At 41.4% G+C, this 13,401-nt stretch overlaps 1 protein-coding gene across 1 annotated transcript in view; it reads right to left on the bottom strand.

The window, feature by feature from the left end:
• Positions 1–13,401, bottom strand: part of LOC310950634 (proprotein convertase subtilisin/kexin type 4-like) — a 228,866-nt gene that overhangs the window by 57,236 nt on the left and 158,229 nt on the right. Inside the window, exon 13 of the mRNA XM_083918538.1 lies at positions 11,387–11,500. Within this exon, the coding sequence (XP_083774664.1) occupies positions 11,387–11,500 (114 nt within the window). The remainder of the gene's footprint in view (positions 1–11,386; positions 11,501–13,401) is intronic.

Consider the following 13,401-nt stretch of genomic DNA (forward strand, 5'->3'; position numbering starts at 1 on the left):
GAATGGAACCTGGACTGTCTGTGCAGGTTCCAGCATCTGTGGCTGCTGTTGGGGTACGGTGCTCTACTCATCAGCAAGACCGGAGAAGCTAGCTGCTACGGGGGTCTCCTGCAGCCCACTGGAGCTTCGACTGCAGTTTAAGGTGGCAGTGTGTTTTCCTCCTCCATGGGCCAAATGAAAAAGTCAAAGTATACTTCAAGTAAAACGTTGCCAAAGATGATTTCTACTATTTTAGGTGCTAGTTTTTCTGAGAAAATTGAGGTCCAGGGGGAAATAAAGTTGGTTAGAAGTGTCCATAAACCCTCACTTTGCATGCACTTTTGAGACATCCCTGAAGATCACTGTGTCAGTTTTCTGGCAGTCTGCTGTCAACATGGCAAGTGGTAGGCTTCAGAATTGGATCATGAGGTAAAAATAATACCTGTGGAGAGTCTGTTCTAATTCCCAGGGCGTCAAATACTGCCATTTGTCACGACCTTCGAAGTTTGGCACAGATGTACATGGGTGCTTAGAGCACGCAACAGGCTTTCAACTGTAAACCCATCCACGGTGATATTAGACGCTCAGAGCAAGTGTTCCACCATTAACAGCGCCAAACTCTACTTAAGAAAGCAGTTTGGGGTGGTGGATGGCTCACACAGACAACAGACTTTACATCAGGAGACCGCGGTTTGTGTCCTGTTCATGTCCCATGCGTTCTGGTAGTTAAGTTACAAACACACTTATTTTGCGCACTTTTTTTAACCCTAACCAAGTGGTTTTGTTGCCTAAACCGCATAGTTTTATGTTAGTTCACAACATAAACAACGTGTTATGAAATTATAATCCAGATCTAAATCTTAAGAGAATCTCTGGAAAATCCTCTGTGTGTGAAGTTATGTCTAAGAAACCCACTCCAGTTAGTGAACTGTGGAAGAGACTGAGTCAGAATGGACCAAGATCAAAGCAGAGCAGTGTGAGAAACTAGTGATGTCCTGTGGGTGCAGATGTGCTGAAGTCATTCAAAGCTGTGGCCTCTGCACTTCCTGTTCCTTTTTGAATCCTAGAAAAGAAATAATTGTTGACATCTTCTCTTCTGAAACGGTTACTGTTCTCTCATTTTGATCACTGTTTTTTTCACTAAATAAAGCTTTTGTCGAAGTGCCTTGGTTACTTAAAAAAACATGCTAGTACAGCAGTGGTTTAGTCACAGAGGATATTCTATCAAATTCTGAACACTAAAAAATAACTGTATTTCAGAATGAATCAAGTATTAATACTTAATTCTCTAATTTTGATCCCCAGTGTGTGTGTGTGTGTGTATATATATATATATTATTATTATTATTATAATCGCTATAAACAGTTATAATATCTGTTCAGAGCATATTACTTGCTCATATTTGATTAATGTATTTATATTAATTTACAGGCCCAGTAAACAGGCAGTAAAAATGAAATTTTGCATCATTTTTTTTTTATATTAACAACATGTATACTGTGGGTGTCAAAGTCATGTATGTAGGTGTGTGTTCACACACACACACACACACACACACACACACACACACACACACACACATAGAGGTGAGCAACAAGACCCTGGCCAGCTCCCCCTTGCCCTCTGGCCTCTGGCCTGGACTGTGACCTGTGGATGATGGCTGTGTGTCTTGATTTGGCCACCACAGGGAGAAATGGAGGCAGGATCGAAATGAGGAGGAAAGAGATCACAACAGGCCAAACCTGGTGAGTCGAAAAACCACCAAATGAGACTGGAACAACAGAAACAGCAGGAGAAGGAGGAGAGAAATAAAGCAAAGAAAAATGAGAGAGGAAAAAGAAGAGAAAAAAGGGGAAGATAGTGATAGAGATCTGAGGCTAGACCGGGCCTGACACACTAGAAGGAAATAATCAAAATCCTTGGCAGGATGTCGGACCTTGCTGCAATGAACAAGCAAATGGTGGGATCAACCCACATTTATCTCCTCTACTTTCATCTCAGGAGGAAGACAAACGGGGTGGGAAATTGATCAGATGAGCATCTGTTAGACTTGGCAACAGTCACAAGTCTGCAGAGATGGTTTTTAAACCCCATTTTTCACTCTCATCTCCATTACTGTCAGCGCTGTACGGGCACTTAAAGGACTGTTCCACAGTAAAAGAAGAAAAAGAGAGCTGTGTATGCAAATACAGGCCACTGCACCTTGGTTCTTCACCCTGTTAGTGTTCCCTTTCAGACAGAGCTTCTCTAATTCCTGCAGCCACAGTAAGTGGTTGACACGGACAACTTGTGCCGCGAGTCTGTACAGGATTAATGGAGTCAAAGACTTAAATGTTCTTTTTCCTTTGATGATACATCTAGTTATTTAAAAAATGTTATCTATATATTAGATGTGCAATCTTAAGTATATCTTTACAGAAACATTAAAGAGGTCAACTAATACGTGTTCTTGATGGTCCATACTGAGACTGATATTTCAGTACTGCTAGCTCAGGACACTGAGGATGGAGATGTCATTCAGTTAATCGTCCCATCAGTGGAGTGCTCAAATTATTTTAGTTAAGTAGGGTGTACAGTAACAACGAGAACAGTCTCTAGGGGCCACCAGAGAGCACTGCAGTTCACATTGAATCTGACATTTTCTAATCAGAATCAGGGCCCTTTTAAATGTGCTACTCAGATACATATCAGATTTTTTTTAATGTGACCACAATCTGAACAGCCAGGTCCCATTCTGTTTTCACACACTGTTTTTAGTATTCAGCCATGAAGTCCAACAGCACCGGTCACCATTATCATGTTCACTTTCGTAAACACCGTTGTGGCGTGATGTCATCAATGATCAGCTGCGCATGCAGGTCACTTCAGGAGCGTGAGCTGTTCACACAGCAGTACGTAGACAGGCCACATTTAAAGAAGTAATGTGAACAGACAAAGAAAAAATCGGATTTGATAAATAAATCGGAATTGTTTGACCTGCAACGTTGACTTATACTCTGTATTTGTGTTCAGACTGAAGCTGCCCCTGGGTTCTCACTCTTTTCTCCAGGACATTTTCAGTGACGATCTCAGAAAATAGTAAAAAAAAAAAAAAAAAAACAGAGCTCAAGTTGTAACATTCAAATTAAAAACACAAATGTTTTCATCTTTGGACCTGGAACCTGAAAATGATGTTGATGCAATAATCGACAAATCCTTTTCTGACGCTTGCTGGGCATGGAGCAGTTGTCACTGACATGAACGAGAAGGCTGCACTTATTAACCACAGCCTAACACACATTGGACTCAGTCTTCTCTATGTTGCCCTGAAGATATTGCATTTGATTTCTACTATTCATGTCTCCACATTGACTTTGCAATTCCCTTTATATTTTCTTTGTATCCGCTCAAATATGTGCCATAAAATGTCTTTACACCACAACACTTTCAAAGATTGTGCAGCTCTGAGGATTTTGTTCTTGTCCGGGTGGAATGGTGACTGTAATTACATTTGAAATAATGCCTTCTGGAAATTTTATACACTACTAATTTGATTTGCCATTTAATCTTTAAGACAGTTGTTATTTACATGTGTATACATGTTATTTCTGCCAGGATCACTGGGAACTTTTCACCCCCAGGGAACAAAGTGCTACATTCAGGTACTGCACAGAAAGAGAGTTGGTCGGGTTGAATTGTTGACTATAGAGCACAGAACTTTGGCACCAGGGAATGGGATTCACTGGGATTTTCTGTAAAAAACAATGAAATAAGCTTACAAAACACATTTGTTGTTGGCAACGAGTGGTATATAACGGTAATATCTAGGAAACAGGGTTGGCATTTGCTATCATCATGATTTATATAGAAAAAATAATATAACACCTTATGAATGGTGTTACTGCAGTTTGTTTATGTAGACGTTCTCAATAACCCAGTCTTCAGAATAAAATGTTGGCATTGTATGTTTCTGCAAATCAGAGATCACTGTTGTGACCTGCTGAAACCCGTTCTCATTTTCACTTTCTGATGATCCACGGATGCAGGATGTGAATTCTAATAAAAAAGTAGCAACGTTTGGGCAAATAAAGCTAATTGATTAGGTTTAGGAAAAGGTTGTGATTTGGGCTAAAATAACAACGTCTGTTTTGTAATTAACTTTTACTTTCACAAAGGATGGGACGGGACACGAACCAACCCAGGTGATAGTCTGGTGTGTGTTTGACCCAACCATCCAACCCTCCCTATGTGGAGTTTGAGGCTTGTTTTACTACATCCCCTGACTTCTGGAGCACTTGCTCTGATCATGTAATATTAACGTTGATGGTTTCACCTGGAACGTGGCATATAGATAGGAAAGAAAGCCAATCATATTAATGTTTCTGTGATTGGCACAAACATTTTTCGAGCGACCAGGCTGTTCTCAAACAGGAGCATTCACCATATTAAAGTGCATCACACTAATACTTGATAGAGGACCTTTATGCACTCACAGTCTTATACTGCACATCCTATGCCATGGAACACCTGCTAATACGTGGCTGTAGCTTGTGTGTGTCTCTGTCTATTCCTCTTCCTCTAGCTCCAATGCTCTTTGTGTTCCTCACTGAGGCTCTTTTATTCCCTCCTGAGCGGCTCCGTCACCCATGTCGCCGGGGGACAAGGAGAACGTGGCGTTTTCCCTGGATCAAAAATTTACGAGCAATTAAAAGTCGGCCGACGCCAGGCATCCATCAGCCCTGCGTGCTGCTGCCAGCCTGGTGAGGGGGACTCGCAGTAAACCACACGCTATATACTTTTATATCTGTTTTCCCTCCAAAGAGGGAAGGTTATGACAAAATTATGTTTTACCGTGCCCGGTTTCTGGCGCGAAGTAGACATCTTTCACAGAAGAGGCTCGTTGGAGGTCAGAGCCCCTGGAAAGGAGGAAGGGATGGAGAAATCTGTGTCTGTAAAAGTGTGTGTAGGGTTTATGTTGGGTGATTTTTTTAACCGGAGACTGGAGCCTTTAACACAATAGGAATAACATAGTATCTGTTCCTCTGGTCGATCAGTTACAGAGGGAAGAGTGACCTAATTACTCTGTTGTTTATTACTGCAGAGCTCTGATTTATTTCCCTGTATGCTGATGTAATTTCAACACTGAGGCTTCTTCAATAAAGGCAGCAAGACACTTTTTTTTGTATCCGAATACACAAACATACACATACACACACACACACACACACACACACACACACACACTCATGCACAATGATCCACCTAATACACAAAAAAGCACGCAAACCCTCATACATCAACGCAGTCACTCTTTCACTTTTTCTGGCTCCTCGTGACAGGCCCAGACTCATTTGCATCCTTAATTGTGTTGTAATGTACTTTTAATTTGAAAATGGAGGCAATTAATTATTTTGATATGGAACAAAATGCCGCAAATGTAAACATTCTAATAGTTCTCAGTGAACGGAGTATCATTTTTCAAAAGAGGGATTGAACATTATCTCATTTTTTAGCGTTTTTTTTAATTTATTAAGATACTGTTTAAGCACTCATGCATTCTCCTTGATATTCACTTTGTCTTTGCAGAGAGGGCAGCATGTCTTTGATCTATTCCACCGCTGTTCTATTCTATCTAAGTCTCCCACTGGATAATTGCTGTAGTTTCACCTATGCTATCAGAAGAGATTAAATGAAATTAAGCCTGTTTGGACATACTGCTTCTTCTCCGTATGTCATCCCTCTGGTCCAAACAGCTAACACCACACTCTCTGCTTTGTATTTCTGGGTAAGAGAGGATTCAAGTAGAGATGTGGATCGCAGATTTTCTATTAAAAAAAAAATGTTTTCCTCCTTCGATCATGTGATCAATAGGTGTCAGTGTTCAAAGGATAGCAAGCATCACTGCAGAAGAGGAGAGGGGTGAGATCCATTTGTAAAGGCTCTGGAAAAAACTGACACTTTCGCTCCCTCGACCTGATAAACTCACCGCAGAGAGGAACAGGATGGATGCGTGCTATTTTTTTCCTCTTTTCACCCATTTCCATCACCTTCGCCCCTCATTCCCTTTCTCTCCTCTTTCACACACACAAACGTTCTGTTTTTCTATCTCTAAACCCCCATCCAACCCCCACCCCTCAACCCTATCTCTTTCACTCTCTCCCTTCTGATTCTCCCAAGGGTGCAGGGAGCTCGCTGACATCACAGCCGGCCTGGCAACAGCCTATAAATTATGAGTGACAAGTCTTTGGACCAATAAAAGCACCACCATATTTCATGCACACTAAATCTGATTGCAGATTGCTCTGGCGTGTGGCGGCTGACATGTTTATTGTTGTCATGGCGGCGGGAGCTGGGGGGGGGGGCTCCCCATCATATCAGAGTTTCTAAAGCTCCCAGTCTATATGGAGGTCAAACAGATGGGTACTCCGGGACGCAGGCGACACCTTCCACCGACCCAACAAGCCCCCAGATCCCCAAATACACACACATACACACACACACACACACACACACACACACACACACACACACACACACACACACACACACACACACACACACACACACACACACAATCAATGCCAACTAACCGAGCAACTATAAGGCAGCTATTTTTCCTTCAGTTAGTACAAAGCCATGCTACTGCCTCTTTCACTGGAACCATCTGTCCTCAATCCAAACATGCTCCCTGTGGAAAGGAGGTTATACACAATATCTCCATTGATTTTTTTGATTTCTTATTTAAAGCTTGACTATGTTACTTTGGAAAGAAGAAATTACACATTCTTTCTCTTCCAGTACGGATGTACATTTGTATTCATAAGTAATAAAACATGGTGTCTTTTAAGACATCAAGTGACAAGTTATCCCTCCGCTGAATGACGGCTATCAACCAAAGATATTGGTTAAAAGGACTTGCTAGACCTACCCTTAGGTTCCGGCCATAGGTTGTATAAAAAATAGATGTAACATACCCATCAGGGTCCGTTCTCTCAACTTGATCCAATCGCCCTCGCCTAGGAGAGTCGCCATCTTGTCAGACTTTGACTCTGCCTCATTTCCTCTTACCAAAAAAGGGCATGTATGTGACATTTGGGGGAGGGGCATACATCCATCTGGCTGACGTTTACCTCCAAGGAGAAGTGAGGACCAGAGGCAAGCTGTCACTCAAGAGGCCACACCCCTAATTATTCATAAACTTTAACCTCCAATAAAAGTTACAGCCAGAAGAGGCTGAGGAAATGAGTGTCAGTGCGTGCGTGTGTGTGTGTGTGTGTGGCAGGTTTGGGCAGTAGGCGGCAGAAGTGACGGTGCTCGCTCCTTGTTAAAAACATTAGGAGACTGCAGCTGCACGAACATTTAACAGTTTTTCAGGTGCGTATTTTACAGCTTGTTCCACACATTCTGTAAATATGTGTGGATAGAGAGTGTCAATGTGACCTTACAGTCTGACGCTTGCGCACTGTCGAGCTCTCTTCTGTTTTTTTTTGACACTTTTCACATTGAACAATGTGGCTGAATAAATTCAACATACTTCCACCTTTGGTTGTCACAGGCTGGTAGCAAGTCTTGAGCCACATCTGCTCTTTTACAAACAAAATATTTCCACACTGTCTAAGTGATTCCTTTTGCCTGACATCTGGTTGCGCCCCGCAGCATAAACAGCGGCAGCATAAACGGCCACAGCATAAACGGTGTGACGCCATTAGGCCACCGACTCATAATATTGCGATATTCATTGATGGATAAAAATTATCCAAGGATTATTGTGAACGACACGATATGGCACACCCCTATACTGTACGCCATGTACCAGTGCCACAGTTGAGCAGTTGCTCTGAGTGTTGGGGGATCCAGCTTACCAATAGATGATAACAGTCAACTGAGCCATCTAGGAGGTAGAGAGGACCATACTGCCTCTTATCTATTGTAGTGCCAATACTACACATTAGACATGGGTCAATAGTCTGGAGGAATGGGAAACACACTACACCTTTTCATACAGATACTGCAACTGCACTGCAGCTCAATGAAGAAAAATATGGTTAAAACACATCCACCAATTTGACATCCCCCAAAATAAAACATGCTGCAAGCACAGGCACACTCCATGTTAAAGGCAAGACAACAGATATTACCAGGGGACACAAAACCCTAATGAATGCATTGACCACTTGTCAACAATGTTCCAAAAACAGCTAACAATGTTAAGTTTTGGCATTGTGTGGGCATGAGTCTGATATTGGACATAGTGGCTGTACACGTTGCGTTAAACTCAATTCAATTAAATTTTATTTATAGTGCCAAATCATAACAAAAGTTATCTCAGGACACTTTACAGAGTAGGTAAAGACCACACTCTATGACTTATTTATGATTTACATCGACCCAACAATTCCCCCATAGAGTACGGTAGGCAGGAACGTGGGACGGACCCAGCTCTGTGGGGGACGGACATCTGTCTGCACCGTTAGTCTTTTACTAGTTTTTAGTGTCTCGCAGAAACGTCTCTTGTGTTCTAACTTGGCCATTCCATTGTTGTTTGTGACTTGTTTATTTATATGTGTGTTTCTTCGTTTGTCCACGTTTTGTTTATTTGGTGTATCAGCATTTTTCTTCTACTTGCAGCATGTATATTGTCCAATTGGTGAAGATTCACTACCTACTATTTGTTTGTACTTTATATTTGCAGGCATTCTCTTAAGTTGCAGTGTGTTGAGCTGTTTCACCAGAACAGTGGTTGAAAAATTACATAGTCTCACTAATATATGTTTTCCTCCGTTTTCTCTGACCTCTAACTATTTACATTTTCAGTGTTTTCCCAACAAACATGAAATGATAAAAATATTGATTTTAGGGAATAGGACAAGTGCCTTATAAACTGGCCAAACCACCATTAAGTCAACTGGCAACAACATGTAGAAATGTACAATGAAAATATTCAATCATCTGATGAATCAAACCACAAACTGGCAAACAACAGACTCGTACGGTATACACATACACCTCCAACTCTAACCTATAAGCCAGTGTTATCTTCATTTTTCTTTAACATGGATCCTCTCATTATAGATATCACATCTAATCTTTAATGTATCGTAACAACCTCATTGATGGTAAGTGACCCTGTGCTCCGTGCATTGTCTAGTCCACCCGCTCTTCATCATGCAATAAACCATTCTTCATAATTAGCGTGGCCGCTGCAGTATGATCTGGGCATTACAAGTCCTCAGCCACAGCCCCTAAATGGACAGATTTCAGCAGATGCCCGCTGGTGTGATCGGCATCATTATATTTTAATTAATCCATTCTTCTCACAGCAACACAGTAATTACAATCTATTTTACGACATGGCATGTTGCGAAGGAGGGGATGGAAGGGAGAAACAGGAAGGCAGCGAGCAGGAATAATAGCCAGAAACAGGGAAAAGAAGGGGAGAGGAAGGACAGGAGAAGGAACAAAAAGAGACAGTGAGTTAGAGCCAGGATGTGGTTAAGGTGAGTGAGACAAAGAGCAGAGAAATACCTCGCAAACGCTATGACTGATTACCGATATGTCATCGCTCAGTTAACATTGTAAAAGCATTGTAAAAGTGTTTATACGATGTCTGGAGGAGCACAGGGCTCACTCTTTCTCTCCCTCACAGATTCATGCTCCAAACAGTCAGGGGGAGAAGCTCCATTTCCTCCAGCCTCTGTCTAGATAAATCAGAGCAGGTACGGACACTCAGACACACCGTGGGTGTGATAATAACATTAGAGGATTACAATGACACTCCTCCCTGGACAAGATCACCTGTCTCAACTGTCATAAAACAGCTGCTTTTTTTGTGGTTGAAGCGCTTTATACAGGGACAGTATGTAGGTGTGTGTGCACATTGAAGTGGTGCGTGTGCACATGGCAAATACAGCAGTGAACGAGTGACACTGCCTGTGTGATCCATTGCCCACTGTTTACCTGAGTAAACTTGTAATAAGAATGCCTGAGTTTAATACATAAAACATGCCCTTATTTTAAATTAAAGAGATTATTTTAAACAAGCATGTGGCTCGGAAAGAAACTTTTAAGGCACTTAAGGTGTTATAAATGAACTATAATGTACTTGAAATAACCATACACAACCATAAACAGTTTAACTATAAAGTCAAAATTCCTCCCAGAGTGAGAGGGTTTGCGACATACACACGGTCCATACAACACTGGTGTGGTATCATTCAAATCTGTCACCTAAGTGATATCCCCTTTAATTTAGTATTAGTTAAAAGTCAACCTAATCCAGGCAAGACTGAGGATCAGAGGATTGCTTCTGTTTGCAAATAAAGACTGGAACAAGGGGGAAGCAGCTAGCAGATTACTGTATGGTTTTACAGGGGGTTATGTGCCAGCCTATTCTTTGGCAGGGAGCATTAACTTCCTTTGGTCTTTGCTGGTTGCCTGGCAACCTCACGATGGTCAGGAAGTTACTGCTCCTGGCCAAGAAATAGTGTACCACATAAACACCCGTAAAACCACAACTTGTCATTTCAGTCATTCCACTGATTTTTGTACGGATTAAACATCCAAAATGTTGTGAGTTTTCGAGTTGCTGGTAGGTTGATTTTTTTCATACTTTTGCACAGGCCAGCTGAGTGATATCAGTCCTCTCATCTAAAGTAACTACTGGCAAAAGAGCAAATAAGCGTATTTCCCGAAACGTAAAACTACATCTATAAAGAGACACAACCAGACTTGGTTAGAAAATATTACTTGATAGCTTTAGCATCAAGTAATTAAAGTTTTTAGTCAAGCATGGTAGCTCACTTTGCTTTTAAGGGTTTGATCAAGATCACTTTCCAGGACTTTTCCAGGACACTAAAGAGATAATTTAGCTGGTATATCTAACAGAGATTGTGTTATACATGCTAATAATCAAAACCACTACAGTTACCAGCCAGCAGTAGCTTAAATTTACATTTGAAAGATAATGTAACATATATATGGAATGTCATCCAACCTGCACGTGCTACCATTTGATGTGACTTTTGTGTCCACAGGGTTTCCACAACATAGCTCCTTTTTCAAAAAACTTTTGTCCATAAACTACCATTTGAACATGAATATGATCTTTCAAAAGTTAATGCTATTTGTTTTTGGTGCTCTGATAGATAGATAGAATGTTGAAATCATTTTACAGGAAAACACATTGACAAGGATTTCCCAGGAAAGTTTACCTCCCCCCTCTTTTTCTATGTGTTTTCCATGACTGTAAAATTGGATCAACTGTTTTCAATGTTTTTTACAGGATGTATGAGAACCTTAATACGCGATCGGTTTAAAGACAAGCCACACGAGTGGGCTAAATGGCAGAATGGTCGGCCTAAATATAACTCCAATGATGATACCACATGTATGTTTTGAAAATGCACCCCACTGGGTGCATCCCAATACCTATGGTGAACATGGTATCCTGCTGCGTTGATGCTCCAGCCAGGCTCTTCTGGGTCGGGGATCTTTGCTGTCTTGGCGATCAGATGCTGAACATCCCTCCACGTCAGCTCAGGACTAGGGCAAGAGATATGAAACAGAATATCATCAAACACCCTTTCTTCAGCACGTGTTCTACACCAACTGAAACTAGACAGGAAACTCTTCAAAACTGTGTGATACTCTGAACAGAAACCTGCAGGGAACTCCACCTGGGCTCTAGTCTTGTGCAGAAAAAGGCTTGAGGACTGTGTTATGGGGCTTACAGCACATTCTATGAGACACCAATGTGATACTTACACTGTAGGTTTATTGATGGATAAACTTTTGCGATTAGACAGCCATACCTTTTACACCAGCTCCTCTAGACATAAAAGCACCTGTTTAAGTCAAGCGTATGTTTTCAATAATGGTGTCACTAAAAAACTGAATCCAACAAAGACTATTTGAGACTATAACAAAAGAGCCCAGAGAGTCGAATGCAGAAAAAGTCTTCTTTTTAATCCCAGGCTGGGGAATTCTAATAGAGCGGACTCAAGTGTCATGTCAAGCAATATACTAATGGAATCCAATTAAGACCTTTAAACTGCGCCGAGAGCTGGAGGATATTAGCTCAGCTTTCTATAACAAAAGACCAAAGGGCCGTCAATGAGGGCTTTTTCAGGATATAAAAAGCATAAAGGAAATTGGGTTTTTCTGCTTTATTCACTCATTATTGTTCCCTGAGAAAATGAGTTGAATAGAGTATAAGAAAAACTCTTGGCCACCCGTTCTGAAAAACCTTTTTCTCTTTTGGAGAAGAAATGCCTCCACTGTTTGCCTAACATCTGTACGCGGACATGCGTTTCTCAGAAGAACAGAACAAAGGTAATTTAAGGTGCACGACAGAGTAAGGCTCCATTTTTCCAATCACTAATGACATAACTGCAATATATAACTGCATGTCAGGTATAGTTTTGTAGTATGTCTGCACAAAGATGTGACGAAAAGCCCTGGAAAACAACTAGATCACAAGTAGCCTCTTCATTATTGTGCTGTTGAGTGTTAGACATCTCAGGAAATCTCAGGCACAGATATAAACAGATGTATTCCATTCACGTATTGGAAAAAACGAAGCAGAACAAAAGCGAGGAGAGAAGCTTTCATTAGCAGCATAAAACAAAACCCCGGCAAGCAGCAAGAGCAGGCAGCTAAAACAACATGATAGGAATAATACCAGTAACACTAATAATAGATGGATAGAATGAAACAAAACACAACGCACAAACACTTATTTTAAGCTTTGATTTCAAAGGGATTGGAGTGTGCGTGAGTGTAGGGGGGGAATAGGCTTTGTACTTTTGAACTGTTGCAGCTCACTGCATGCATCTGTGTGTATATGTGTGCGTTCTGTATTATATATTAGCAGCAGCGTGATTCTGTTATGTGCACACCCCCACCTCCATCATCAGCACCACCACCACCATCACCCCTCTGGTGGAATCAGAGAAACCCCCCCGGCCCCGGCTGGTTTGCATAAAGCAAACAAAATTAAATTTGCTTTGCTAAATCAAAGCATGTATGGTATTCCAAGCCGCTCTCTCTGGGACAAATTACTTCAAACGGCCTCCTTTGTATCATAACAGAATAAAAAAAAGAATCAGCCCAATCAGCAGCTCTCCAAAACCCTCGACTCGGGAATTAATTATTGAACCGAGGGCTTTTCTCACTCCTAGCAGTCCGCGACACAGATCTATTTATTTTGGAAAAGTCGTTTTGCTCTTAAAAAACACACTGCTGGCTGAGAACCCAGTTTACTGCTATCTCTCTCTCTCTCTCTCTCTCTCTCTCCTTCAATGTTTTCACTGCTCTTTGCTGCACAGCCCCTGAAGGGACATGTGAATAGGTTTAGGCCACAAAATTAATCTGAAAACTCCATGACCAGCATCCACCATAGTGCTGCTTTAACAGAAGTATTGCTTTTGCTGTAATGGACTTAA

This window comes from Echiichthys vipera, assembly GCF_963691815.1.
Source record: "Echiichthys vipera genome assembly, chromosome: 8".
Lineage (NCBI taxonomy): Eukaryota > Metazoa > Chordata > Actinopteri > Perciformes > Trachinidae > Echiichthys > Echiichthys vipera.